The sequence below is a fragment of the Pseudonaja textilis genome, chromosome 11 (genome assembly GCF_049901715.1).
Source record: "Pseudonaja textilis isolate UNSWEBS1 chromosome 11, rPseTex1.2, whole genome shotgun sequence".
Classification (NCBI taxonomy): Eukaryota; Metazoa; Chordata; class Lepidosauria; order Squamata; family Elapidae; genus Pseudonaja; species Pseudonaja textilis.
The window spans coordinates 6,618,155-6,641,536 of record NC_142000.1 but is presented as its reverse complement, the minus strand read 5'-3'; the positions used below and the strand labels follow the sequence as shown (position 1 = coordinate 6,641,536).

Here is a 23,382-nt window from a genome sequence, read left to right as displayed (position 1 = left end):
TAGATGCAGCCTGATCTAAAGAGATCTGTAAACTCTCTGCAAGATCCAGGTGTCTAAATAATCCTCCACTGGAAGATGTGAAGCATCAGCAGTCAGACAGAGCTGATAGCAACAGCACTTAGACTTATATACTGCTTCTTGGTGCTTTACAGCCTTCTTTTAAGCGGTTTACAGAGTCAGCTTGTTGCCCGCAACAATCTGGGTCCTCATTTTACTCACCTCAAAAGGATGGAAGGCTGAGTCAACCTTGAGTCCATCAGAATCGAACTGTGGGCAGTCAGCAGAGTTAGCCTGCAATATTGCATTTTAACCACTAGGTGAAGGTAAAGTTTGCCCTCACACATATGCGTTAGTCATTTCCGGCTCTAGGGGGAGGTGCTCATCTCCATTCCAGAGCCGAAGAGCCAGCGCTGTCCGAAGACGTCTCCGTGGTCATGTGGCCGGCATGACTAAATGCTGAAGGCGCAAGGAACACTATTACCTTCCCACCAAAGTGGCCCCTATTGTCCTACTTGCATTTTTACCTGTTTTCGAACTGCTAGGTTAGCAGAAACTGGGACAAGGAACAGGAGCTCACTCTGTTATGCGGTGCTAGGGATTCGAAGCATTGAACTGCCGGCCTTTCTGATAGACAAGCTCAGCGTCTTAGCCACTGAGCCACATGTCCCTATTTTAATCACTATGCCACCAAAATTCTTTCTTTTCTTGTCATATATTTCACTTCTGTCCATTGCTCCCTGTCTGCAGGAAAAGGAGTAGCCGAACCTGGAAGTGGAGTCAAAAGAGGAATCAGCCTAGAGCGAGGGTCCCCATTATCCAGGCCACAGCCTGGTCCTGGGCTGCAGCCCATTCAGAACCAGGCTGCACAAGCCGAGGGCAAGCTTGCTCATGCAACTCTTTTTTCCACCAGCAGTGGGTGCTCGCATTTACGCATAAAGCTCCTTTTAAATATATAGCTCTTTTTGAAAATACTTAGCATGAAAAATCAGAGGTTGTGGTTTACTGCAAGTAAGAGGAAAAATGTGGATGAAATAATTACATCAAGGCAAACAAAGAGATAATGATAATCAAAGTTTGCAAAGAAAATGTGCTAAAATGGCAGACACAAAACAAGACCATGACAATGAACAAGTCAAAAAACTGGTTGAAAATTGAAGAAGTAAGTAAAGCATAGTGTGCTCCAGAAGTGGGATTCAGCCGGTTCTGATTAATTCTGGAGAACTGGTAGTGGAGATTTTGAGTAGTTCAGAGAACCGGCAAATCCCACCTCTGACTGGCCCCGCCAACCCCATCTATTCTCTGCCTCCCATTGAGTCCCAGCTGATCGGCTGGGTCTTGTTTTGTTGCCCTGCCCAGGAGAATGGAGCTGGAAAGCCGGTTAGTGGATTGGGCAGGAATGGGGATTTTGCAGTAACCTTCCCCTGCCATGCCATGCCAAGCCAAGCCATGCCCACCAAACCACGCCCACAGAACCAGTAGTAAAAAAAAATGAATCCCACCACTGGACTTGGTATGTAAAAAAAAAAAATGAAAACAAAGTGGGCAAGACCAGGAATTGACAATAGCTATAAGGAAGGGAACAGATGGGTTAATTTCTGCAGTGTAAGAAAAAGCAATGCCAAAAATGTTATGAAATCAAGGATTCATCAGCAGCACAGGCAGATTTTTTTTGGTTTATTTGTTTTGGTAAAAGAGGATGAAATGAGGATTTTGTCATGAGTGGATGAAACGGAGGCTGATTATAAACAGTGACATGGCAGGATAGCCATGATGACTTACTGGCATTCGTGCTCAAGCTATCATTTCCTGAATGTGGTACATTGCTACAGTAAATTTGTGGAAAACAATGTTAACATTTCCTGGAGTTACTATGTACAAACAGATGGTTACTTAGAATACAACAACACACCAAAAATATACCCTTACAGTTATTGGTACATTCGGCAGAATAACAGAGACACATTTTAAACAAACTAAATATTTGCTTATTGCCAACTGCAGATTGGCCGAAATAACCCTCTCCAAAACCCCTCATTTTGGTGGCATCTCTTATATCTTACGGGGCTGCGATGACTCAGTGGTTAAAGATGCTGAACTTGTCAGCTGGAAAGCTGACAGCCCAGGTTTGAGATCTGAGCACCATGTGGCGGGGTGAGTTCCCGTTCCTTGCTCCAGCTCCTGCCCATTTAGCAGTTCAAAGAACGCAAATGCAAGTAGATAAATAGATACTACTTCCGTGGGAAGGTAATGGAGTTCCTCGGGAAACATTGGCTCCCTCAGTTGTTGTTAAACCAGCAGCATCCAGATTACTTGTTCCTGTATTCCTTCCCTTAAATAATCAAATCAGATCAAATCAAAGTCTCTTAAATGTTGCTTTTTAATCCAGTTCTCAGTTGACATTTATTGCATACATGGTTCATTTAATATGCATTTAAATTTAAATGAATTCAAATTTATTTAAGATTGCATAAAGCAGCTAATAGCAAGGTCTTTCTAAAACTAATAGAACATTTAACTATAAATAAGAGATAAGAAGGGCTAGAAAGAATTTATTCTCGCTTTTCCATCCAAGCAATCTCCAAATGTTGGCCTATTGATTATTTGATTCATAAAAACTTTTAAAAAAAATATCTGACAGATTCTTGAGGTCTTCAGACAATGGCCTAACCTCAGGGTTATATCTAATCTAGAGCAGTGGTTGCCAACCAGTGGGCCGGGGACCAGTGGTGATCTGCGATAAAATTTTGGTGATCCGCAGAGAAATGTCTTCCCCAATGCAATTAATCCAGGCTGCGCAGGAACACAAAGCTTGTGTCACTTGCATTGCGAACCTGAGGTAGTGAGGGGAGGGGGGAAAGGGCAGGGGGGGGACTTGCCTCACTCACCCCACACACCTTGCCTGGCCACCGGGCTGCTTCTTTCCGCTTCTTTCTTCTTCTGTTTTTGGCTGCAAGCACAAAAAGTAGCAAAAGTCTTTCTTTCTCTCCCCCGAACTCCTCCAGAAATGAGTCTTTGGGACTCTGCAAGGCCTCCTGCTCCAAGAGGCTGCATTGGTGTGACAAGTCTCACAAAGACTCATTTCTGGTGGAGTTTGGGGGCGAGAAAGAAAGACTTCTGCTGCTTCTGCTGCTTTCCTTGCATGAAGCCAAAAGTCTCTCTTTCTCTCTCTCTCTCTCCATGAGAACAGAGCTGAAGACAGTAAAGAATGATCGATCGGTAGGAAAACGGGGTGGGGAATTTTCCTGAAGACTTTTGGGGGAGATTTCCCCAGGGTCTCTGGTCAACAGGATTCAAAATTATGAGTTTGGTGGACCCTGAGGTCCAAAAGGTTGGCGACCCCTGATTTAGAGGGCACCTAGTTTAGGAACTGTGAACGGGGAATTGCTCATGATTGCACCTGTCTTGCTCCATTTTCGGAGTTCCAGCAAAATTCATTTCACATATTCCGCAGTAACAAGTAGTCCTTGATTTTTGACCACAACTGAGCTCAGAATTTTGGTTGTTAAGCAAGGCAATAGTTAAGTGAATTTTGCTCCGTTCTATTATCTTTCTTGACACAGTTGTATAAGTGAATCACTGCAGTTGTTAAGTGAGTAACATAGTGATTAAGTGAATCTGGCTTCCCCGTTGACTTTTCTTGTCAGGACGGTCGCAAAACATGACCCGAGAACATTGCAATCATCCTAAATATGAGTCAATAGCCGAGTCGAGTCAGTTTCCAGAGAGAGGGAACAACCCAGTGGCGGGATTCAAACGTTTTTACTACCGGTTCTGTGGGCGTGGCTTGGTGGGCATGGCAGGGGAAGGATACTGTAAAATCACCAGTCAGAGGTGGGATTTGCTGGTTCTCTGAACTACTCCAAATTTCCGCTACTGGTTCTCCAGAATTGGTCAGAACCTGCTGAATACCAGCTCGGATGTACCCAGGTGGTGGGTATGGAAATTAAGAATCTGTTAGAGAAGGTCTTCCTTTGGTAGCTCAAAATCTTCTCATTCTTTTAGTGAACGTCTAAGGAGATTCTCAGTCATCCAGGTTGTGGTTATCCTTCAGGTGCTTTTCCAAAAGGCAACTGGACTTCCTAGGACTTTTTCCATGAAAACATTTTGTTTCTCATCCATGAACTGAAGAAGCTTCTTGGATGAGAAGCGAGACATTTTCAAGGGGAAAAAAAAAACACTCGAAAAGTCCAGGTGCCTTTGGGAAAGCACCTTTGGGCTCAGAGGTGGTCTTCAGCCGGTTCTGACCAGTTCTGGAGAACCGGTAGCAGAAATTCTGAGTAGTTCGGGGAACCGGCAAATCCCACCTCTGAGTGGCCCCTCCCCCATCTCTTCTCTGCATCCCATTGAGTCCCCAGACTGGGTCTTCTTTGGTTGCCCTGCACAGGAGAACAGAGCTGGAAAGCAGGTTAGTGGGGTGGGGAGGGAATGAGGATTTTGCAGTATCCTTCCCCTGCCATGCCCCCCAAGCCATGCCATGCCCACCAAGCCATGCCCACAGAACCGTTAGTAGGAATTTTTTGAACCGCACCACTGCTTTGGCTCCTTCTTTTAGCCTTTTGTGCAAAATGAAGCAGGAAGCATTGAAGGTCCCAGACTCAGTGGCAATTAGTAGTGTTGTTCTTCGTAACTACTGTATCTTAACTTTGGAAGAAGCAGCCCTTGGCACCATCGTCAGAATCAAGATCAGGGTAGCATCATGTACATTCCCAGAGTGAAGACAAGGCTCTTGAGTAGCCCCATGCAAATCAATCTACAGGAATTGTTCCTTGGTGAAGCTGGAGGTCTCAGCTGTAGGCGACAGTCTTGATCCACCTGTTCAAGTGGGATTTCTACTTCACTTGCCTTCTCTTGCAAGCTCTTCTTCACCTAGGGAAGTTCAGAGTTAGGGCCAAACTCACAAATCCCTTTGCATAAAATACAAACATCTGAAGCCACATTTATGACCTTTGTGTACCACCCATCTCACTCTTTGGGGCCAGTCTAGGCTCACGCCAAGCTGGTTGCCATCCTTGAACCAAGAGAAGTAGCATTTTATGGTGTGTGTCATCAGCAATTAATATTGCTTAAAGAGCAAAGCTAAGAATCTAATGCCATAGAATGAGAAGCTCTTACATTTTCTACTTCTTTGAAAACACGAAGAAAGTTCTCCCTCAGAACGCCACGAAGTTCCTCCTTGGTCCAGCCTCTCCTCAGCAGTTCTTCAATTAAGTTTGGATATTTTGAAACATCTTCTAGCCCCTTAGGAAATCTGTCAGTCAAGACATGAGTGGCACAAACTAAATGTCTATTTGTTAGCAAAACCACAGCCAGATTAGGAAGTAAGAAAATTCATTGTCAGCTTTTGCCTCTAGTAAAATGGCTGCTTATGAGAGACTCACAAACATTCTATAAATGTATTTTTAAAGAAAGGAACTGGTCAATTCCAATATTTTTATCCAATTGCACCTTGTGTGTGTGTGTGTGTGTATGTGTGTGTTTTAATAGAATGGTTTGTCAGATCTAAATGATTTTTGATAAGGTTAGGATAAATATAAAGGGTCCCTTTTTGATAGAGCAAGGTTATTTTCACAGATATTTAAAAATCTGCAAAACATTCTCAAACCATAAAACTACCATTCATGTAATGATTTTCCTGAAAAGACTTGTGTCAATGCTATGACTAGCCCACTTCTCCGCATCTTCCCTGTGGAGGGGAAGGACAAAATATATTTTCCCGGATAGAAAAAATACCAAAAGTAGTAGGTGAATTTTAATTTGAGGCTGGTGATAGGACAAAGAACGTCACAGTCAGTGGTAGGATTCAAATAATTTAGCAACCAGTTCTCTGTTCTAATGATTCCTTCCAAAAACCACTTCACCAAACTGCTCAGAAAGTTAACAACTGATTCTCTCGAACGGATGCGAACTGGCTGAATTCCACCACAGGTCACAGTCAATAGTTGATTGTCATACATGCGCACTTCTGCTTAGCTATGACCCATTGTTTATTCAGAAGGGTGCCAGCATGTACCACAAAACTTGCTATTTAATTTAAGAATGCAGTAGTGCTGGCTACTTTTGCTGACTGCTGACTGCCAGCAGTTTGGAAGGTTGATTTTCACCAGCTCAAGGTTAACTCAGCCTTCCGAGGTGGGTAAAATGAGGACCCAGATTGTTGGGGGCAAGAGGCCAAATCTATAAACTGCTTAGAGAGGCTGTAAAGCACTGTGAAGCGGTATATATATCTAAGTGCTATTGCTACCTACCTCCTTAACAGGACAGCTGTTATAGCCAACCAACAGAATGAAAGCTTTCTTCTATCAAAAGATCCTCTGGAATTTTGTAGCTTAAATTTGCTGGTCCTATTTTTTGCCCTGCTGGGTTAAAACTCTTTCCAAGCTTCACGGCATATGAGAAATTGGGATAGACCACTAGGCCAAACAGCCAGTGCAAGGCAACCCGCAGGCTCAGAAGGATGGGGAGAGGTCAGAGAGCATCTGCTTTCTAAAATGAGGAGCTCATTGCTCGTAATTGTCAGGCTAAATCAAGCACACACATCAACTTTGAAGCCTGATGTTATAACATGTAGCTGCAGCTGGTGGTAATGGAGAAATGCATTAGGAAATGCTCAAACAAGCAAATGACTCTCTGTAAAGGAAGTAAAAGGATTTTTAGCTCACCCTTTTTAAAAATAACTTTGAAGCCCTTGATGATCTCTCAAGTTTGGTTGTTTGTGTGTAGATGTTTCATTACCCAACTAGATATCATCAGGGGTGGGATTCAAATTTTTAACAACCGGTTCCGTGGGCGTGGCTTAGGTGGTGGATGTGGCTTGGTGGTCATGTGACTGGGGGACATGGCTTGGTGGTCATGTTATTGGCTGGGCGTAGCCAACTCAATATCACTCACATTGAGGTACACATCTCCTTGCCTGGGGGACATGGCTGTAGGGATGCTGCAACAGTTGTAAGTGTGAAAAATGGTCATAAGTCACTTTTTTCAGTGCCATTGTAACTTGGAATGGTCACTCCACACAAGCAAAGTACCAGCAAAGGAGGGGAAAAAAAACTTCAGAGATGTTCCTGAGACAGGAAGTCTAGTCCTACCAAGAATGTAATAAGAGTTAACAGAGAGGCAGTTTCTGTAAGCAACACCAGAATGTTTCCTTCCTGCCTTCCTTACAGGATTAGGCCAGTAATTTCTTCTAACAACCGGTTCTCCAAACTGCTTAGAATGTTAACAAACAGTTCTAGCGAATAGGTGTGGACTGGTAGAATCCCACCCCTGGATATCATCCTCAGTGCTAGCCTGTGTAGACTTTGCTCCTTGTTTATATACTTACAGTAACTTGACCTGCCACCAGTGTTGGGCTATGTATGTGTGTTTTCTGCTTGATTGGGAGATTGTTTTCTGCATGGTACCTACTTGTTTAGGATATTATGTACTCCTTAAACAAGGAAGTACCACAATCCCAGCAACAGTGGCAGGACAAGCTACTGTATATAAACAGAGCGCAAACATCATGCTCACTAGCACTGAATGTGCTGCCTAGTTGGACAATGAAACATCTGCAAGCAAACAGCCAAGCTCAGAGAGCACCAAGGACCCCACTGAAGAAGCTTCCTGGATGAGAAGTCAAGCATCTTCAAGGAAAAACCAAGTCCAGTTGCCTTTTGGAAAAGCACTTTGGGACAAGCATGACCTGGGTGACTAAGAATCTCCAAAGATATCAAGGACTCCACAGTTCAACTTTGAGTTGCACGTATTTCCTTCTGATTATGTAACTTTGCTTAAAGAATCAAAGAGATAACAGATATTCTGAATTCTTTTGGGGACTGAAGATTTCATTGGGCTTGGCACACTAGGAGGTGAAATTTCTAAAAATGGATGGCACCAGGAGAAAGCAGCTGGTTTTTCAAGTGTAATTTCACTTAATTTTGATGAAAAGGATATCAGTTTAGTATAATCATCAAACTAAAAATATTAAATCTTCTTGGGGATACTAAAAGTGGCAGTTAGGAGCACCTCTTTAAGGTTTCCATACATTTGTGAAATACCTGATAACAAGGTGCAGAAAAGTTCAAAGGTGACTCATTTTGGATATAAAATGTTCCGTTTCCCTTTCAAAAGAATGGTTTTGCTTTTGAATTGGACTGATTCAAATGTTGTTTAAGGTCTTCGGGGCTCAGAAAACAGAATTATTTTGAGTTCAAAACACTTCTCAAAGTGTTGGATATGAATTACATTTCAAACTCTAATAATTTGAAAGGGAAATGTTTTGCACACCACCAAACAATACTGTATCCACTTACTAACCGAAATTCTCCATCATAGTCACCGCCAATTCCTATTGAAACTGAACCTGCAATTTTCTTTATGTGGTCAAAGTGATCTGGAATTTTTTTTAACAACAAAAAAAGAAGACAATGAGATAGCATCAGAACCTGGCATCGACAAAGGGGAAATACTTCTAGGAGTCAAGCGGGCAGAGTTGGAAGGTGGAGTAAAACATCTCATCAGTTCTGAGTCCTTATGTTGCCACAAATGATCCAACTCCAGCCCGTTTGTTGGTCCTAACACAGTGCCAGTTTAGTCGACCAGATTCCTGTGTGTAGGCTTCAACAAATCGCTTCTGTTGCAACCTACACAAATGGTGCTGAACCTTTGCACCTGACAATGCTTTATCCAAGTTCCCTCGTTGACTTTACTTGTCAGAAACCAGCTGGGAAAGATGGCAAATGATGATCACATGACTTGGGGGTTGCTACAACCATCATAAATACCTATATCGATTGCTAAGCGCCCAAATCTGGGGCGCATAACTTTGGAGATGCTGCAATGGTCTTAGGTGCATGGACTGGCTGTAGGTCACTTTTTTCAGTGCCCTGGTAACTTGGAACAGTTGCTGAATGAACAGTTGTAAATCAAGGACTACCCCTATATAGGGACAGCACAGTCAGGGCTGGGCTGCTGGGGATTCCCAGGGGTTCAGGAGAGCCCCTAGCTAAGATTCAGTGCAGTTTGGACATCCCACTCCTGGCTGGCTCCACCCACCCCTCCTCTCCCCTCCCTGGAGTCCCAATGTGGCCCATTTTGGATGCAGGTAAGTACAGGGCACGCACAGAAGTTTGGGGAGGATGAAAAATGGGCCTTCCAGAGATTCGAGAAGGGCAGAAATGGGTGCATTCCCGGTTTCCAGAAAGCCTCCGGAATCCAGGGAGGCCATTTTCATCCTCCTGGAGGCTCGAGGAAAGCCTCCAGAGCCTAGGGAGGGCAAAAACAACCCCGCCACCCGCCACCATGGTGCAGGAGGCCAATTAGGCCACGCCCACCATGGCCACACCCACCCAGCAACTGGGCAGAGAACCCTTTGCTAAAAATTTTTTGAAGCCCACCCCAGAGCACAATGTTTGCAAACCTGCAACAGTTGAAATGTTAACTGTATTAATGTCATGAGCAAAAAACTTCGCAGGGAATGTCACCATTATAATTCCATGGTTCTGTTTCTAAAACAAAGGAAAGATTAAATAAGTCAAATATCCCGTTCCGAGGTCTGTGCAATGCTTCAGATTTGATGCCCCCAAATTGTTTTGGCACACATGGGGTATAAATATAGCAACTGTCTGGAAATTCTTTAAAATAGTGGGGTCACTTTTCAAGAAATTTTCTACGGGAAAATAAAAATAGGTCCTCGTCAAGGGAAGATATCTGGAATGGGACCCACTGCAAAATCAGCATTAGGCCACACAGAGCCCACAACCAATTCATGTACTATGGAAGTCTCTCTTGATGCCTATCAAGGATGTCCCAACTCATCAGAGAAGTAGTATGTTGCAAAACAAACCACTTCTCTCTACCACAAGACTGGGCACCCTTAACACTTCTGAACTTTAATTCTGGCTGGCTAGGGAATTTTTGGAAATGAATCAAGTTTGGAGGCCCCAGATCTTCCATCAGCCATCGTTCTAGGAATGCCTTTTGATCTTACAACAACCTTGGGCATTATCTGAAATTAGAAAGACCAAGTGGTTGTAACCCAATGTTTTGTTTGACAATAGGCAACTTAGGGGACCAGGAATAATTGAAGTCCAGGACTTTAAAGCGTTGAGGGAGATGTTCCTTTAGTGCATAATGATCTGGAAAAGAATACTCACAAGCTTAAGGAGAATATCATCTGGAACGTTCCTGGAGTTGTGGTAGACAGCATAGGCAGAAGAATGGCTGAAAATGACAGGTGCTTTGGAGACCCTGAGAACATTTTTTGCTGTCTCATGAGACGTGTGAGATAGGTCTACCATCATTCCCAGGCGGTTCATCTCCTTCACCACTTCCTGGAGAAAATACAGTAGATATTGTGGTACACTGACAAAGAGACACTCTCTCACACAAAGCTGGGATCCTAACCATCCTTCCCAAAATCATAGCAAAATATTCATTTCTTGAGTGCCATTCAAATGTTTTCTTCCCATCAAAACACCTCCAATTCCAGCCTTCCATTTTCTTGTTGGGAAGAAATTCTACAGCTATTCAGCACGTCCAATCAAGATGGTCAGGACTGGCATGTTCTCCCATGTGCAGATCTTCCACAAGAAGAAATGCTGAAGAAATCAAATGTTTGGATGTTTGGAAATCAAATGAATGTCTGGAAGCTGGAAAGTTGGGGGAAGACGGAGTTAGAATAAAGGTTGCTAAGGGGTGTGGAAGAAATTGGGGGAAGAATAATTGGCAAAAAGAATAGAAGAAGAAAGAAGGAAGAATTTATCTTTAACTCAACTCAACAGAAGAGTGGGCTTAGTGTTTCTTCAAATAACAGTGAAATAAATTGTAAGCCTGACAACAGGAACGGCTTCATATTAATGAGATTTTTGGATCTCTTTTGGTTAAAGAGAAGAATAAAAATGCTTCCTAGATATAAATGGAATGGGATGGGCAGTGTTATTAAGTCCAGATAACTCTGCAACCAATGCCTCAATAATGTATTTATTTCTCAATTAAAATCTTTTATATCCTGCCTTTCTCCAAGGAGATTTTCACTGAATAGGAAGAATTCTTCAGAGCTGGAGTGTCCAACATTGGCAGCTTTAAGACCTGTGGACTTCAACTCCCAGAATTACCCAGCCAACCAATGGACCACCAAACAAATGAATTGAGAAATCTCACTTGAGGCACAAGTGACCAGGCTCACACTATGTGAAGTAGACATTATTTCAGACCTATTATGCCAAGGCCTAGCTGTCTGGAGAAGGCTTTGATGCTGGCATAGGTAGAAGGAAAGAGAAGAAGAGGACAATTGGCAGTAATGTCAATGACAGGTGCACTGTTAGAAGTTTTGAAGAACGATTATGGACAGATCTTTGTGGAGATGATCTATTTATGTACTCTCTAAGAGTCAACAACTTGATTGCATATACACAGGGGTGGGATTCGGGCAGTTTGTACCGGTTTGGGCAAACTGGATGTTAAATTTACATCTGGTTCACCAAACTAGTAGTTGAATTGACTGCCCACCTTTCCCCTCTCCTTTCAGGGGTCTCCACGTGGCCTGTTTTGGATGCAAGTAAGGACAGGGCCCATACAGAGGCTCTGGGAGGAGGGGGGAACAGGCCTTCCGGAAGTGTGGAAACAGGCCTGTTTCCAGCTTCTGGATCCCAGGGGAGGCCATTTTTGCCCTCCCAGAGGCTCAAGGAAAGCCTCCGGACCCCGAAGAAGGTGAAAAATGGTGCTACCAGAAATTCCAGTAGGCCACTTACACCATGACTATGCCCACCCAGCAACCGGGCAGCGAACCGGTTGCTGGGATGTTTGAATCCCACCACTGCATATACACCACAATCTTCATCATAATTAAATACTGATTATGGTGGATTCTCATCAAGATACCCTTGTAGATTAATTCCCAGATCTCCCTCACATAAGAGAATGTCAGAGGGACAATATCAGTTCAAATCACTTGCTAAGTTACACTTAAAACTTTCTCTTACGAAGCCAAAAGGAGTCAAGCCTTTAACACCAGGATAGAAATCATATTTGCCTCTCGTTGATGTTTCGGCCCTAAAAATAAACAAAAATAAGCACTTTCACTCAAATGAAAGGTTGGAAGGTATTCAAATCAAAGGTTGGAAAAGTGTCATGAAAATATTCCAATGCTTAAACAGGAATTTTAACATGTCTATGAAGATTCTCAGTCCTACAGATCATGCTTGTCCCAAAGATTCTTTTTTCAAGAGACAACTGGACTTTCTATTTTTTTTTCTTTGAAGACGTTTCGCTTCTCATCCAAGAAGCTTCTTCAGCTCTGAATTTTAACAGTACTATACTGAGGAATTTTAACAGTATTCTTAAATGTACCATACAAATAAAAGTGTCATATTTATTAATCATGTTTTTGTGTAATCCTTCCTCCAATAAATTCCAGTCTTCATCCGTTTAATTTATCTAAAATATGATTGTACCTGATTTTATGACTTCTTCTTTTTTTGCCAAAAAACCACTGGAGTTGTTACGTGAATCACCAACTCATTAAGAGAATCCAACTTCCTCTATTATTTATCTGTTTAATTTTATTTTTCACGTTTTTTGAAAACCACCTCCCATTTCCCTCTACCACACTTTATTTGTCGAAAGCCAACTGGGAAAGTCCTAAATCATGATCAAGTAATCCTAGGGACACTGCCATCAATTGTTAATATATATAAAAGCAAAATACCACTCACACATCATCACAAAATCTCCAGAACCATAAAGCCTACAAACTTGAAATTCGGTTCCTCTTGGCTTCTAAGTGCTCACTAAGAAAGGATTTTTCAAAATGACCATCAGACCATTAATATTTGGTATATTATTATTAACACGCTCTGATGCTAAGGAGTTCTACTCCCCTTCCCCACCTGAAAAGAAATCTCTTCCAAATGCAAAAGACAAGCAGAGGAGAGGAGTTTCGGTTTTAGTTTCACAGCAGCTTTAGTACAGAACAGTTCAGCTAAGCCATGCCCAGGCTCCTTGCTATCTCCTTCTTGTTCACACAGCAAATACTGCTTCAGTTTCCAAACAGCCCTCAACTCTCTCACATACTGGCAGCACACTAGCCAGATGAATACTAATGGATGCTGGTAGGCAGAGGCACAATTTCCCCCCCTTATTTTCCTCTCCCAAAACTAAGCCTGATCACATAGTTTCATAGCGAAGCATGGTTATAGAGCTAGTTGTTAATAGATGCTGGTTGCCAAGGGTCCAAATTTTGATTGTGTGATTGTGAGGATGTTATGACGTTCACAAGTGCGAGAACTGGCCATACATCACATTTTTAGTGCCGTTGTAACTTCGAATGATCCCTAAATGAATGGTTGTAAGTCAGAGACTACCTGCAATTCATAGTCTTAAACTATACAAACATATTATTTAAAGCAACAGCGGCAGCTGTCATAACAACCCATCTCTGAAACAACATTTGTCTGTGAATTACCAGGGAGTGTTGCACATATGCGTCAAAGTCATGTAGCGAACCCCCAGATCGTAGAACATCCTCAAGGTGGCCAGACTGCTATCAATGGAATGACCACCTTCAATGCCAATCAAGCATCCTATCTTAGTGTGGCTAAGATTCTCAATGCCTGGAGTTGAAACAGAAAGAGCACATTCTTTAGTTTGAAAGACAGATCATCAGAAGAAACCCATAGTTTAAAGTTGGTGTGGCCATCCTGGGCAACTTTAAGACTTATGGACTTCTCAACTCCCAGAATTCCCCAGCCAGGGAGCTGGGGTATTTTGGGAGTTGAAGTCCACAACTCTTATGCCCCCCACCCCCCATTGAAGTCTGAATCCGAGGAGGAAGACGAACAGCTGACAGGGAGCAGGAGAGTGTGGCTGTGGAGGAAACGGGAAGGTCAAAGTCAGGCTGGGCAGAGCAGAGATGAGGTAAAACACGGGAGAAGGGGTTCAGATGAAGACCAAGGCTCACCCCCTCCTCATCCTAGGGTGCACAGGGAGGAACAGAGAAGAGAGCAATGTGGGTTGCGTGGCTTATGAGGGAGGAGAGGGCCCTGATTCCCTTCACAAGGCACACCTGGGGATAGAGTTTAAAGGAGAACCAGTTTGGGTGAGCCTTTGTCGGAAAGAAACATTGAGTTTATCTCATGTTGGCTGCTGTTATCTTAGTTCCTGGCATCCTCCCAACAGGTTTGATTTACTGCCATGTTATTTTACTTCTGGAACTCCTTCTCTTGCCCTGCCAGATTGATTACCTTATTTTACCTTGTTGGATTTATAATTTAAATTTTTCTGTTTACAACATTTGGATTGGGATATCTGCAGCCAAGGGCTGTTGCAGGTTCGTGGGAGAGTTTTTGTTCCAGACCGGAAGGTAACTGGAACATTGAGGGCAAAGTTGGAGCTAATAAAGGAACCCATACTTATTCTCTGGCTGAGTTGCCTTTGTGCCACGTCCCGGGTCATCACAACAATTCTTAAAGCTGCCAAGCTTGGACACTCCTCACTTAGAGGCTGTTTTACAGGCAGTCCTCGACGTTTGGCCACAACTGAGCCCAAAATTTCTGTTGCTAAGGGAGACACTTGCTAAGTGAGTTTTGCCTGATTTTACGAACTTTCTTGCTACGGTTGATGAGTGACTCACAGTGGTTGTTAAGTTAGCAACCCGGTTGTTAAGTGAATCTGGCTTCCCCCATTGACTTTGCTTGTCAGAAGTTCGCAAAAGGGGACTGCATGAGCCCAGAACACTGCAACCATCATAAATACACAGGAACCAGTTGCATGTGAATTTTGATCATGTCATCATGGGGGTTCAGTGTCGTTGTAATTGTGAACTGTTGTGAGTCAAGGACTACCTGTATAAAACCTAGCACAATTTCAACATACGCATGGCCCAGTAAGTATTGGTTGGAATGTAAGGCTGGATAAGAGGATATTCCACATCTCTGGAATTCCAACATGTCATGTGGAAAAGGACCATAGGTAGAGTTGCTCTTCCTATCTACCCAGCATTCCTATCCTCCATGGCAGGGGTCACCAACCTTTTGGACCTCAGGAACCACTAAACTCATAATTTTAAATCCCGGGGACCACTAATATGAATTCTGACTGACAGTGGCTTGCTGATGTTGGTGGGAGAGAGGGGAGGGGAGAGAGGGGGGGAGGGAGGGAGAAATCTGATCTAACCCCTCTCTCTCCCTCTCCCCCCCCTCTCACACACACACACACAAACACACAGAGGTAGGGGTGGGATTCAAATTTCTTAACAACTGGTTCTGTGGCAGTTGCCAAATTTGTGGGTGCGGTTTGGTGGTCATGTGACTGGCTGGGCATGGCTTGTATGTAAGTATTATAAATATTGATGTAAATATTGATTTTTTTTTCATAAAAAAGAGCCACTTTTACCCAATATCAGGCAAAGCAGGCAGGCAGGTTCAGTTGCTCACAGAATCACAGATTCACTCAGAGATCTATCTTTCTGCCATAGGCTACCTGAGTCTGTCGAATAAAATTGCTTGCAAGCAAACTCATAAAATTTGCTTGCAAGCAAACTCACAAAATTACTCACAACACACCATGTATGGAAATATTGAATTTTTTTATTTTAAAAAAATTGGCTACCTGAGTCTGCACTGAATAATAGAAGCTTCACTCCTAAGGAAGGTTCAGCTCTGCTTAAAAGCGGAACTGAAGATCTAAAGATTAGTTAGAAAGCAAGAAATACGATGGTTTCCTGCTTTCTAGCTAATCTAAATCTCCCAGCAAGGCAGAACAGTTGATGGTCAGAGAAAAAAAAAAAAGGAAAAATAGCAACCTATCAGGCAAGTTTGCCGGGTAAGGGGTGAGAGGGCGGGGAGGATTTCCGCGGGCCAGGTGGGTGGCTCAGCCTTGTGTTCCTATGCAGCCTGGATTCATTGCTTGGGGGGGGGGTGCTCTGGGGTGTGTGTGACATTTTTCTGTGGCCCTGGGTCATCACAGCATGTTCCTTATCTCTTATATTTTTGCCTAAAGTTTCTTTCATTGAGCAAAGGAAGCAAAATTTACCCTCTGAAGATGTCAGCAATTCCAGCTCTTCATAGTCTTCACACATTCGTTTGACCACATCAATTTGTTCTAGTGTCAAACGTACAGCGTCTTTGTTCTGTGCACTGCAGATAACGTACACCGACCAAAACTGTGAAGGTTTAGAACAGAGGAGGAGGAATGAGTATAAACGATGTTTGTCACCTTGAGTTATTTACAAAAAGTAATAAAGGCAGGATAAAAATCGAACAAACCAGTAAAATAAAGATAGCAACTGCTGCTATCAATTCAATACTTGGCTTCTTTGCATCATGTGAAACACCAAGTTTTTTCACCAATGCTGATGTAGAAAGTTAGCACTCACCCCTCTGCTAGAAGAATGAAACCGTTTGAGAAATATTAAAAGGGCAAAATATTATATTTCCCTGGATGATAAAAGAAGAAACATATTTTAAAGACAGAAAGCAGCTCCCTGCCTCCAGCATGATGGTGATATGAAAGACAGGGCCAGTCTATCTACAAGACAAAAGACCTCCAGCTCCAGGGTGATAGGATTAAGACGTGGCCCCCAGGACATAATAGGATGCAGCAGCCGCCAAAAAACCTAATGCAATCCTAAATTGTATTAACAGAGGGATACAATCAAGATCAAGGGAGGTACTAATACCACTCCATAAAGCCTTAGTAAGACCACACCTAGAGTACTGTATCCAGTTTTGGTCACCACATTATAAAAAAGATGTTGAGATTCTAGAAAAAGTACAGACAAGAGCAATCAAGATGATTAGGGGACTGGAGACTAAAACATATGAAGAATGGTTACAGGAACTGGGCATGGTGAGTCTAGTGAAGAGAAGGACCAGGGGAGACAGGAGAGCAATCTTCCAATATTTGAGGGGCTGCCACAGAGAGGAGGAAGGGGTCAAGCTATTTTCTAAAGTGCCTGTAGGCCAGACAAGGGAGAATGGATGGAAACTGAACAAGGAGAGATTTAACTTGGAAATAAGAAGAAACTTTCTGATTGTGAGAACAATCAACCCATGGAACAGAAGTTGCCCTCAAAAGTTGTGGGACGCCATCACTTGAGACTTTCAAGAAGGAACTGGACTGCCATTTGTCAGAAATGGTGTACGGCCTCCTGCTTGGGTGGGGGGAGATGACTTATAAGGTCCCTTCCAACTCTGATTATCTGTTATCTGTTAGGATTAACCCATCTAACAGCAGAGCTTATCACATGTCACAATCAACTGGGGACATTGCATCACCCAGCACATTTCAACCAAGCTGGCTTTGACAAACATGATTCCTACATGGTCCTATGGGAGTCTGACAACAATAGAACACATGTTCTTGCATAGGAACAGGAAGTTCAAGTGCAAAGCCCAAGAGAAGATATAAATACCCCCCACTCTCAACTCCATCTGGTCAGTTGCAAAAGAACCATGTGCTTGATGGTTCTGCTTCATCCTTAAACCATCTTTCGAATCCATGTTTCCAATGACTTTTTCCTGACTTGGAACTGAACCAGATGGATATTTCTTCTCACACTGACCAACCTCCATTCTGGCATGTATCTACTTCTTCCTGGCTTAGCTTGAAACTCAGGTAGCACTTACCTGCCCCCCAACATGGCCAGCTTGGAGCTTCTCGATGTTTGTGTTGGTATTGCTGAGTTTCTTCAAATCAATTGTGCTTAGCTTGTTCTGGTGAAACCATCTTAATTTCATGGGGAGATCGTTGTGTCTGAAAGATAAGACGGAGGATTGCCATCTTCCCTAAAGGCTGACCTAGGACTGAAGAGCTACTTTTTTCGGCACATGAAAATTTAATCTACTACAAGAAAGGGTTCTTTGAAAGGGTTGCAAACTGGACATTTCCCCCCCTCTTCCTAAACAGTGAAGAAGTCATTTCTGATTAAAAGCTTTTCTTTCTCTCCCCCAAACTCCACCAGAAATGAGTCTTTGGGACCCTGCCAGACCTCCTGCTCCAAGAGGCTACGCCAGTGTGACAAGTCTCACAAAGACTCATTTCTGATGGAGTTTGGGGGAAAGAAAGAAAGACTTCTGCAGCTTCTGCTGCTTTCCTTGCATGAAACCAAAAGTCTCTCTCTCTCTCCCTCACCCTGAGAATGGAGCTGAAGATAGTATCCTGCAATCCCAAATAATGAATGATTGATTGGTAGGAAAACGGGGTGTGGAATTTTCCAGCAGATTTTTTGGGGAGGGATTTTCCCAGGGTCTCTGGTCTGCGGGATTTAAAATTATGAGTTTGGTGGTCCCTGATGTCCAAGAGGGTTGGTGACCCCTGACCTAAAACAAGAAATGGGGAAAGACATGAGAGAAATCATTTCGAAGTGTGCTCTGATGCTTGAAGGGTTGATTATAGAAAAGTCAAGGACACCGTTCTGAAAATAACGATCATCTGAGATGCTCTTTTATATAGACTGAGAAATTTTGGAGTAGTAGAAATGGGACGCTCCAGAGACAGAGCTTAAAGTTGTCTTAATTAGCAGAATACGTTGTTGTTGTGCCTTTACGCTAGTCTTTATTCCAGGCTGGAAAAGGTCCCTGTAGTTTTCTTTGCAAGTTTTTTTTCCAGAAATAGTTTGCCATTCCTTCCTTCCTAGGGCTGAGAGAAAGTGACTGGTCCAAGGCCATCCAGTTGGCTTTGTGTCTAGAACTCACAGTCCCCTGGTTTTTGCTTGGTACCTTCCCCAGTACTCCAAACTGGCTCTCAATACAATTATTGCCATTATATCACCTTGTGCAAACTGATCGACATGTGCAGCCTTCGGTAAAAGCCAAGCATTAAAGAAATTGAGTTTAGTGTAGCCAACTGAATAACCTCGGGTCAATCCCTCTCTCTCAGCCTTAGGGAGAAGCCCATGGCAATCCACTTCTGAAAAAGCTGCCAAGAAACTCCTAGACTTCGCAAGGAGTCCATATTTACTTACTACTTACTCAACACTGACTCAAAGATGGAAGGAGAGAAAACGAACAGAAAGTTATCAGAATACGTCAACCATAGGTGCTGTGCTCATCTCCATTTCAAGGCCATTGAGCCAGCTCTGTCTGAAAACATTTCCTTAGCCTTGTGGCTAGCATGACATCACGGAGCATAGTTACTTTCCCACTAGAGTGGTACTTATGAATCTGTTCGCATTTGCATGCTTTTGAACTGCGAGGCGAGCAGGAACTGGGGCAAGGAACTGGAGCTCATCCCATTGTGTGGTGCTCGAATTCTTGAATCTGGACTGCCAGCTTTCCAGCTGATGAGCCCAGTGTCTTAACCACTGAGCCACAATGATTCTGGTCAAATCATGGCTTTCCTGTTATATGCCTGCAAGGAAGGAAGGAAGTCCACATACCCATCGATAAGCCGAGATGCCGCCATGAGTTCAAGAACTTCAGTTCTCAAGTGTTCATCAGTAACTCTGGATCCCAAAATGTCCACAAACAGAAAGAGTAGTCCCAGAAGCATCTCCATCACTGGATCCCAAGGAAGTCCACAAGCTAAATGAGATGCCTCCAAATATATATATATATATATATATATATAATTTTGTTGGATGAAAAAGAGCACTGTTTTCTTCCAAGTTCAAAGAGACTCTTCAGGCAAAGGGTTTCAAACCCAGCGAAAAAAAGTAACCAGTCTCTGAAAACATTTACTCAATTGGCCCGCTGCTGACAAGGGAAGAAAAGAGAAGACTTCATGGGGACACTCTCTCTAATAGAAAAAAAAAATGTTTCTCTCAGGCTTTTCAACACAGGGAGAGCTCATATCCCAAATAACATTACCGTATATACTCGAGTATAAGCTGAGCTTTTCAGCATATTTTTTGTGCTGAAAAAGCCCCCCTCAGCTTATACTCGAGCGAGCAGATCATGCAGTGCCAGGAATATGCTGATGCATGGTGTTTGGGGTGTCAGATGTACAGCACGCCGTGCCGCTCTTACCTATGCCTCCGCTGTATAGCCAGGTATGGAGCCCGCACTGGCTGCCTCGTAGCTCCGGTCTCCGGCTCAGCCTCTATCTATCGCTCACCCCCTTGCTACAAGTGCAGTGTTTTGCGCACAGGGAATGGGGCGACCTCTGATTGGAGGATTTACCAGCATCTGTATCATCAGCCCAGCATGGATAACCAGCGAAACAGGTTCCAGAGACTTTAACAGTCTCCCGTTACCACAGTAAGCCGATGGATGTGAGCTTGCAGTATATTTTTCCTTTCATCATTCTTACAGGCTTAGCAGTTACTGAAATCCCATACAGCAATGGATGGATGTGTACAGCTAGAGCTTGCGAACAGAGAGCAAATAGAAGAAGTACCGGTACTGTAGCAGGCTTTCAACGCAGCACGGCCTAGTGCATGCGTACTGTTCAAAAGTTTTCAAAGTCTTTATTTTTTTTATCCTGTTAGAAATGGATCCCAATACTCCTAATCCTGGACCAAACCAAAAACGCAGGTCATACGAAACTGGTTTCAAACTTAAGGTTGTGTCAAGAGCAGAAGAGAGCAATAACAGTATCGCAAGCAGGGAATTTTGTGTTGACGAAAAACAAGTGAGGGACTGGCAGAAAATGAAAGCTGACTTGGAAAAGATTCCAAAGGCAAAAAAAAGCTCGACGTGGTTTAACGCCTTCATACGAAGCTCTAGAGACTAAATTGCATAAATGGGTTATGGAGTGTCGTCAAAATAGCTACTGCGTGACACGTATGGGAATTCGCTTACATGCCCTTCAAATGGCTAAAGATGACAAATTAAAAGCACCAGGCATTAAAAATTTTGTTGTGGTCAGCAGGATGGGGTACCCGCTTTATGAATAGACATGCCTTATGTTTGCGGCAAAGAACAAAGATTTCACAGAAGTTGCCAAAAGACCTTGAGGAGAAAGTGATGTCATTCCATTCATTCACCATAAAACAAAGAAGGATCCATAACTTTGACCTGGGAGATATTGGGAATATGGATGAAACACCTATGACCTTTGATCTTCCTAGCAACAGAACTGTGGCAAGTTTGGGAGAAAAAACTATTTTACTCAGAACCACAGGAAATGAAAAAAACCATTTCACAGTCGTTCTGTCATGTTTGGCTAATGGAACTAAGCTGCGGCCTGTCATGATTTTTAAAAGAAAGACCTTGCCTAAAAAGGTCAAATTCCCACCACGAATTACAGTGGGCGCACATATTAAAGGCTGGATGGATGAAGACGGAACAAAAAAATGGCTGGAAGAAATTTGGAATGGACATCCAGGAATAGTCTTAAAGAAAAAAACCATCATTGCTAGTTTGAGATATGTTCAGAGCCCACACATCTGATGACATAAAAAAATTGGCAAAGTCTTCTCAGGTTACTTTCGCCGTTATTCCAGGTGGGCTTACATCTGTATTGCAGCCCCTAGATGTGTGTTTAAACAAACCTTTCAAAGACCATGTGCGAAAAATGTGGCATGAATGGATGTCATCTGGTCAAGCCCGATTGACAAAAGTTGGAAATCTGATGAAGGTGGCATAGAATTAGTAGCAAAGTGGGTTCATGATGCATGGGAAGAGATTCCAGAGGACACGGTGTAACGTGCCTTCAAGAAATGTGGCATTAGTAAAGGCAGTGAAGACAGCGCTTTGTATGAGGACGACAGCAGTGATGGTGATGACTGCGAACTCAGTGATGACAACAATGTCTATGCTGATAGCCTCACACCAGACAAAGTTGAAGCTCTGTTTGGACATACAGATGAGGAGGAGGAATCCAGTTTTGAAGGATTTTAACTCTTGTGTTTTAGCTTGGTTGCTGATTGAGCTAAGGTTTTTGTACTTTTAAAGTTATTGTTGATACCATATTGGTTTTGTTGACTCTCTTTTCCACTTACAGAGCTAGTTTACTGTTTTTCTTTGAAATAAATATTCAAAAACATCTAACCTACTGATGCCTCAATTAATGTAATTTTATTGGTATCTATTTTTATTTTTGAAATTTACCAGTAGCTGATGCATTTCCCACCCTAGGCTTATACTCGAGTCAATAAGTTTTCCCAGTTTTTTGTGGTAAAATTAGGTGCCTCGGCTTATATTCGGGTCGACTTATACTCGAATATATACGGTATATAGAAATCTCTTGGAATCTCTGCCACACAGAAAATGCACACTGACATCTTCCCAAAACTTTGCCAGAATAGATTTTTCTTCCTGAAAGCCAGATTTTTTTTTCTGGAACTCACTAATATTTACAACATGCAAAGCAAATAGATACATCAAAATGTCAAAGAAAGTCAACTTTAATTTTCATACATTTGAAGCCAGGATTGGTCAAGCGGGGCGGGGGAGGGGGGAGAATTTTTCTTTTTGGTTAAATATATCTTTCCCAAATCCACCCAAGCACACATGTGTATAAAGATCAGGGCTAAAAAAAGGCATTTGCTAACCCCAAAAAACATTTGTTTCATCTTAAAACAAAGAAAAGAAAGCAAAGCTTTCCCATATCAAAGGCAAGTTTCTTTCGTCACATAAGTTATTAAGATCCCCATCTCCGCAATTCCCAACCACACCATTGCTGAGGATTCTGGGCATCAAAATCCACATACAGGTAGTCCTTGACTTACAACAGTTCATTTAGCGACCGTTCAAAGTTACAATGTCACTGAAAAAAAATCTATGACCATTTTTCACACTTACAACATATTACAGCATCCTCTCAGTCACATGATCAAAATTCGGAGGCTTCGCAACTGGTTCATATTTATGACGGTTGCAGGGTCCCTGGGGGGTGGGGGTGGAGTGTCATATGATTCGCTTTTGCGACCCTCTGATGAGCAAAGTCAATGGGGAAGCCAGATTCACACAACAAGTGTGTGACTAATGTAACAACTGCAGTGATTCCCTTAACAACGATGACGAGAATGGTCGTAAAATGGAGCGAAACTCCAGAAGTGTTTTGTTTAGCAACATAAATTTGGGGCATCGGTTGTGGGGTGAAAGTCAAGGACTACGTGTATCTGAACTGTTCACAAGACCAAAAAGACCTGGGGATAATTTGCTTTTTTTGGGTGGCAAACCAGAACTTTCCTTAGCTGGAGTGAATTTGGTTGGGGAGCTCCAAAATGGGAGGATTTCTTCAATGGAGTCAGAGCAGTGGTTGTATTCGACCGGTTTGGCCTTGTTCTGCCGAGCCGGTAGCGGCGCTGAGCAGCAGAGACACAACCGCTTCTCTCCGCTGTTCTGCTCTTGGGCCCAGCCGCCCACCCGGGCTGCCATCTCACCTTTATCCTCTGAATTTGAAGCGCAGCGGCTTTGCGCGGCATAGAAGAGTGCCGCGCGGCAGCTGCTGAAGCGACCGGGATCGTGCAGGCTTGCAGGAGGCAAGTTAGAATGCCTCTGCGCCTGTGCAAAGCACGCG

The 23,382-nt window shown here is 43.1% G+C and overlaps 1 protein-coding gene across 4 annotated transcripts; it reads right to left on the bottom strand.

Annotated features, from left to right (window-relative positions):
* Window positions 1-2,353: 2,353 nt before the first annotated feature.
* Window positions 2,354-20,055, bottom strand: LOC113445128 (dipeptidase 2-like). Of its 4 annotated transcripts, none has more exons than XM_087940544.1 (11): window positions 19,944-20,047; window positions 19,355-19,667; window positions 17,604-17,730; window positions 16,009-16,138; window positions 13,442-13,589; window positions 11,961-12,030; window positions 10,134-10,310; window positions 9,398-9,485; window positions 8,296-8,371; window positions 5,113-5,248; window positions 2,354-4,866 (listed from the first exon to the last, which is right to left on the bottom strand). In XM_087940544.1, the coding sequence occupies exons 2-11, from the start codon at window positions 19,471-19,473 to the stop codon at window positions 4,684-4,686; spliced, it is 1,254 nt and encodes a 417-aa protein (XP_087796670.1). In that variant the 5' UTR covers window positions 19,474-19,667; window positions 19,944-20,047; the 3' UTR covers window positions 2,354-4,683. The 4 variants fall into 4 exon arrangements, with proteins under 4 accessions (XP_087796670.1, XP_087796671.1, XP_087796669.1 ...); XM_087940545.1 differs by having other exon boundaries at window positions 19,355-19,670; window positions 19,944-20,038; XM_087940543.1 differs by having other exon boundaries at window positions 19,355-19,713; window positions 19,944-20,036.
* Window positions 20,056-23,382: the final 3,327 nt, after the last annotated feature.

Bases quoted from the DNA above. Each gene is read 5' to 3' on its own strand.
- LOC113445128 (XM_087940544.1), bottom strand. From the start codon at position 19,473: ATGGAGATGCTTCTGGGACTACTCTTTCTGTTTGTGGACATTTTGGGA. The intron at 9,486-10,133 runs GTGAGTATTCTT...CCTTTGTTTTAG, and splicing joins ATGATATTCTCCTTAAGCTT to AAACAGAACCATGGAATTAT. The intron at 4,867-5,112 runs GTAAGAGCTTCT...GAACTTCCCTAG, and splicing joins TTTTCAAAGAAGTAGAAAAT to GTGAAGAAGAGCTTGCAAGA.